This window comes from Etheostoma spectabile, chromosome 19, assembly GCF_008692095.1.
Source record: "Etheostoma spectabile isolate EspeVRDwgs_2016 chromosome 19, UIUC_Espe_1.0, whole genome shotgun sequence".
NCBI classification, from domain to species: Eukaryota; Metazoa; Chordata; class Actinopteri; order Perciformes; family Percidae; genus Etheostoma; species Etheostoma spectabile.
The window spans coordinates 12,413,914-12,419,978 of record NC_045751.1 but is presented as its reverse complement, the minus strand read 5'-3'; the positions used below and the strand labels follow the sequence as shown (position 1 = coordinate 12,419,978).

The window sequence follows — 6,065 nt, the reverse complement described above, 5'->3', positions numbered from 1 at the left end:
AAGGAAAGGAAAATTAAAACCCGTTTAAAATGATTTAAAACCCAGAACATACTAATTACTAATACTTCAGCAAATTTAAGACTTTTTAAGACCCCGTGGAAACTCTGCATAACAGAAGTAGGGATTCAAACCTCATCACTGTCATCGCTGTCTTTCTTCTCATCCTCAAAGCCCTTTTTCCGCAGCACGGTCGCCTCCTGCTTCTCTGCCTTCTCGGGCTCCTTCTCCTTCTCTTTCTTCACATCATCAGTCAGCTAGGAGAAATCAGGGAAATGGTTGCATCACAGCCAAACAGAAGCAAATGCCCTAATACACACCAACGCATCAAAAACCACAGCCTTTTATCGTGTAGCAAACAAATAGCCAACAGTGCTCTGTAGCTACCTTGAACGCCTCAAAGATCCTCTTGAAGAAGATGTAGTTGGGGTCGTAGATCTCGGGCTCCTCTGTGACGTACTCAATCTCCACCTCAGGCTCCTTGTCTTTCTCTTTTTCTTTGTCCTTCTCTTTTTCCTTGTCTTTCTCTTTGTCGTCTTTCTCGCTACTCTCCTTCTTCTGCTCCTCCGCCTGCTCCTTCTTCTCCAGTGCGCGCTTCTTCTTGCTCTTCTTCTTGCGGTTTCTGCGTCTGCGGTTTTTCTAAAGGAAAGGTTGGTTTGTAAATTCTAACTAATTAGTGTTCAACAAACTTTAAGGGTATTTATAAAATGTGAGGGAAAAAAAATCACTAATGTAATGACTGGCAAATAGGAAAAAAAGGTCAGTTCAGGTTTGGTTTTCACAAAAACAACACATTCACCCTCGTTCATTTATGTCTGTGATAGGATTTAAATATCCAAGATGCTGAATTTCTCAGGTGCTGAATCAGTGAATTTGCCACATAATTACCATAATACAATTAGTAGAGTGGTATAGTAACAACACCAAACAGCTGATATATCACAAGCACAGCGGCCTAGAAAGGTGGTGTAAGAAAAGACTTACATCTTTTTTAGACATCTGACTGTCATCATCTTCCGTCTCAGACATGACTGGTGCAGAGGAGTTGTTCATGTCCATCTCTGCTCCCTCGTCATCTTCTTCTTCTTAAACAAAAACGAACATATTAGATTATGATTCTGAATGCTATTGCATCCCAAATATAATATTATAAGTAGCAGCTGTACTGACCCGCGGGGTCGGTGAGCTGCTCCTGTCTGATCTCCTTCAGCTGGAGGATCTTCTCCAGAGCTTGAGGGATCTTGGGCCCACTGACGCTGACCTCCTCGTTCTGCCAGATCTGGAATGGAAGCAAACAAACACTTGCAACTAAAACGCGATTTATGCTTTTATGTTAAATCTACGCCATGGGTGGCTTGTTAGCGCGGCATCCCCCCGTGACTCATTTCCTGGTTCTTCTTCTTCTTCAGAAACAACACAAAATCAAGGAGGGAGTTAACTTCTCCTGCTTTCCCACCGTGGTCAGAAAGCACAGGGGAGACACTTTTTTTCTCACACTATGACTCGGTACTCGCTCTGAAGATAATCCCAGTCACTCTCTCTTACTTGCTACCCACGCACACACACATGGCTGCCCTGCTATTCTCTTGAAGAGATTGATGCACACACCAAAGGTTATGGCGAAAGCTCTGCTTGGAGCCTCCGCACAACCATAAATCTTGCTTAAAAATCAATGAGAACTAGAAATAAGTATTGATTTTAAAGCTACAGCACAGTCCATCTTTTAGCATAAAATTGGGACATTAATATATGTCTACATGTGCAGGCATACAAGACCAGTGATCAAGAGCAAAACAAGTTAGCAAGTCATAAATATGGAGTCTGTGTGATTGGGCAACAGAAAAAAAAAAGAATCTAATGGAAATCACAACTAAACTGAAGTAAGATAGACAAGCTGCATTTGCCTATGAAATTACAACACAACAAACATATGGAGGTGGGGAGGAGATCTGTTTACCTCTCTGTTATCTTCTCCTGGTGGAGGTGGCACTCTCTGTTTCTGAGTCGGCATCATACTGACACCAGGAGGCAGCGGACCACGAGGATCCATACCTGCAAAAAGAAAAAGTGTGATCATTTACAACAAACGTGGTATAAAAATTAGGTTAGCCCTCAAGTCCTGCCTCAGAGTACAGATGAAACTACGGTTGTGCACACTAGTCTTTTTCTGGAAATGTAATGCACTTTTTCACTTTAATCACCAAATCATTAATGGCATTTTCCCATTAGACGGGCTAAGGGTGATTCGGTTCGACCACGGTGCCTTGTCCTCGCGAGTGTGGCTGGTGCTGTGACCTACCGCGACACACACACACACACACACACACACACACACACACACACACACACACACAAAACACAACAACACACACACACACACACACCACACACACACACACAAACCACAACACACAAACACACACACACACACACACACACACACACACACACACACACACACACACGTTGCTTTTGATTCTTGGCATGTGGCTATTGCCACAATCAGAAGACAAATTTAGTTTCAAAAGAAGCAAATAAAGACCGCTGGCTAAACTACTGTTGCTAGCAATGATGACGCAGTGAATAGTGATGATTCTCTCCGACCAATCAGAAGTTGGCAGGTTTTCACGTCACCTTTTGGTATCGCCTCAGCTCTCTCAACTTGAACCTCGACTGAGGTGGTACTAAAAAAAAAAGTATCTGTTAGCAGGTACCAGGGACTTCTTTGGAGTGGAGTTGAGGAGGTACAATGTAGTAGAGAAACACCATCACATACCTCTCACTGCGCTGACTGCAGGCATGCCTCTGGGCCCTGAACCCTGCTGCATCTTAACCATCTCCTGATGACGCTCCTGTTCCAGCAGCACTGCAGCCTGATATACAGGAGGAAAAGAGATGGTACTTAAACACATGGTTAACCAAAAAGGAGTTGAATCAAGGGTGTGCAAACAAAAAAAAAGAGGAAAGAGAAAAGGATGTGCCCTAACTGTTGTGACATGATTTTTATTTTTATTGTTATGAATTTGGAAATGTAGAAAAACTCTTTCCAAAGAGTGTTTCATTTCTCAAATCTCTAAATTTGAAGTCAAGCGTGATTTGACAAGGTGGACTATCTTCACCGCCTCCTTTTCTGCTGCTCCCGGAGATCCTGTTGATCCATGACACGGGAATCAGTCTGTGATACACAGAATCTCTGAATGACTGAGCAACAGTCAAACAAAAAGTCCCTTTAACAGTATTTCTGCCTGGTCCATAGTGACTGAAACTTGGTGTGGCAGTTTATTCTGTGTTTTTTGTCAGATTCTACCATCCAAAGCAGAGATTTGTATCCTATCATTTGTGTTCCTTGCTCTGAGGATGTTACCAGCTCACCGACTGATTGCATCTCACTGTCGTGTGTGTTTGAAAGGGAATGGTGAAAGCAACAAGTGGATTACATAGTCAGTAAACTTCACCTGCTGCTTGGCTCTCTCCTCCTGCTGTAACACTATGGCTGCTCTGTGCTGGGCCATCTTCAGCTGGTCCTCCTGCGAAAGGCCGGAAGGGGCCAAACCTGGGGGCTCCATGCCCATGTGGATGCCGGGTGGAGGGGGCCCTCCGGGCATCATGCTCATAGCCTGGAGCATGCCCATACCAGGAGGCATGGGGGGCATGGGCATCGGGGGCATGGGGGGGATGCCTGACATCTGGAGAGGAGGAAACAGGCAACTGAAGATAAGGTGAGGCTGTGATTGAAGCTTCAATCTTGTTAGTCTTGTTAGTTCCATTTATGAAACATGAATTTAATGTACCTTTCACATGATGCTAACATTTACTGTACAGCTGTGTAATTAAAGTTTCATCATGTTGTGAGAGACAAATTTTGCTGCTCCTCTATATCATGTTTGACAGCAAATACATGGTTATGTAACAGATATGACTATTCTACATCTTTAATTACTATTTTGTCAAGTACCAGAAAATTGTGCATAATAATAGATACTTATAAAATGCTTCATACACTTTAAGCTATGTTGTCAATTTGATATGTGCATTTTACCTGGGAGCCCATGGGTTTGTCACCATTAGATTTGCTGAGGAGTATGCCAGTCTGCAGAAGGAAACCCAAACAGAAGAGTTACGGGACGCTTTGAGCAGCAGTATCTGGGACAGTAACTGTGCAGTGTTTTGTTAATCGCAATAAATGGTAGCGGTCAGAAGAGTCGGCACTAGCCTCTCTTCACATTTATGTTTGAAGCATGCACGAGCGAGGCTCTACTTTATCCCTGTCTAGTCAACAATGCTATACGTGAAGCAGACCCGTCCCACATAAAGCTGTGTGATAGTTAAGTAAGAGAGCTGCTGAAAAAGTGCAGGAATAGAATGAGCTTTACCTTGTCAACATTTCAAGTACAAACACTCAAGCCACTCAGCATCAATGCTTCAGAACGTCTGCTACATATAGAGTATAACTAAAGGCCCAGACGTTTTAGTTACATTTACCTGAATCATGTAGCCCTTCAGTCTGTCCATCAGCTCCTCTCTGGGACCTGAAGAATGACGACAAATGTAATTCAAGGAAGTAACGTTAATGTAGTTTTTACTGTTAACAACAATCATGATATAACATTGCAGTGACTATTCTTTGAATGTAAGCTGCTTTTCACACTAGTTAAGCCATTTACAACACTAAACTGACGAACAGAAGTTAGCTAACGTAAACTCTGACAAGCGCTTAACGTTACATGACCCTTCATCTTCATTGAAATTAGCCTGCAAGCTAACAGTTAGCCAGATCAATAGGCAACTTATCCACGTGACCAGATAAATGTTGTTAGTGTTGCTTTCAACACATTATACGGGTACATTTCTTGCATAATTAGATACTGGATGTACATTTCAAAAAATGTAAACACCGGACAGGCCTAGCTTTAGCACATTGTAACGGAAGTGTTGCGTTTGTAGTGTGGCTAACGTTAGCAACTGACTAGCTAAACACAGTCCTTCTTCCAGTACGGTCTTCGTCTTTCCTTACCCATTGTGGGCGCTCCCAGCTCCGCCAGCTTGGACTGAAGCTCCGGGTGGCTCCATGTGTTCAGTGCCGCAATCGCGCTTCCTAAATCGGACGGGAGGGAATCGGTTCCCGGTGGTCCGTCGGACGCCATGTTCAGATTATCTCAATGAAACAACGGCGGCTGCTGCGCAGAGAACACGCGAGCGGTGCAGAACCAGTACGGGGCTACTGCAAAGCAACACGGGAAGCCCTCTGTCGCACTCCCTGCTGGGACATGAAGTCCGAAAAGAGGAACGTCGCGTTTACCAATTATCGCCTCTAGACAGCAGTGTTGACACCTTGAATCTTTCTTGACATTCCTATAATCATCATGGGTCAGTATTACATAAAAAAAAAAGTTCAAACACAGCATTGCAGCTCAGTAAGCTTCTACACTGATATTTCACCCCTATCAAAAACACCTTTTAACAAAAATAAGTAATACGATTTAAAAAAAAAAAGTACCAATCTGAGTAAGAGTCCTATACATTTAAAAAATGAGTTGTATTTTATCTTAAAAAGTAGGCCTATAGCCTAAATATGCCTACAAGGGCAGAATGGCCTTTGTCTTATGTTGTTGCAGTATTCCTACTGGTGCATTAATGTGCATTAATATACAGCTTTTTGATGTCGCAAAAGGTCGAGATTGAGCTACGTATTTCAACTGATTTGGTCAGTTGAAGAATGCATCGTATTTCATCAGGTGATGAGATGCTGCTGTCTACAATATTAATTTATAGCATCTGCTACAAAATTAATAATACAATATTCTCCACTGAAATTAGTAGCCTAAATCAAAAGTAGCCTTTGTAAGAAAGGTTGTAACATGCAGTACTTTCGTATGCCTATTTGTTACATTCTGAAAAAAGATTTCGTACGGACACATTAACTTCCACAATGTACAATCTTATAGGCTACGTGTTGTTTTATTGTTAAAACTGTATCTAATGTGAAAATGAGTCCCTATAGTGCATATAAATTCAAACATACAAGACTGAACTGCTATGAGACCCTGCATGTTCTGATCAAAACATGG

General features: G+C 42.5%; 1 protein-coding gene across 3 annotated transcripts in view; it reads right to left on the bottom strand.

Annotated features, from left to right (window-relative positions):
- The window catches only part of sf3b2 (splicing factor 3b, subunit 2), a 12,164-nt gene extending 6,916 nt beyond the window's left edge, over positions 1-5,248 (bottom strand). The window contains exons 1-11 of one of the 3 annotated variants that reach the window (XM_032544710.1): positions 5,012-5,248; positions 4,480-4,526; positions 4,037-4,087; positions 3,453-3,683; positions 3,123-3,172; positions 2,774-2,871; positions 1,955-2,049; positions 1,168-1,276; positions 982-1,079; positions 385-636; positions 132-254 (exon numbers count right to left, since the gene is read on the bottom strand). In XM_032544710.1, coding sequence (XP_032400601.1) covers positions 132-254; positions 385-636; positions 982-1,079; positions 1,168-1,276; positions 1,955-2,049; positions 2,774-2,871; positions 3,123-3,172; positions 3,453-3,683; positions 4,037-4,087; positions 4,480-4,526; positions 5,012-5,141 — 1,284 coding nt within the window. In that variant the 5' untranslated portion in view covers positions 5,142-5,248. Of the gene's footprint in view, positions 1-131; positions 255-384; positions 637-981; positions 1,083-1,167; positions 1,277-1,954; positions 2,050-2,773; positions 2,872-3,122; positions 3,173-3,452; positions 3,684-4,036; positions 4,088-4,479; positions 4,527-5,011 lie in introns of all 3 variants that reach the window. The other 2 variants (XM_032544709.1, XM_032544711.1) reach the window with 2 other exon arrangements.
- Positions 5,249-6,065: the final 817 nt, after the last annotated feature.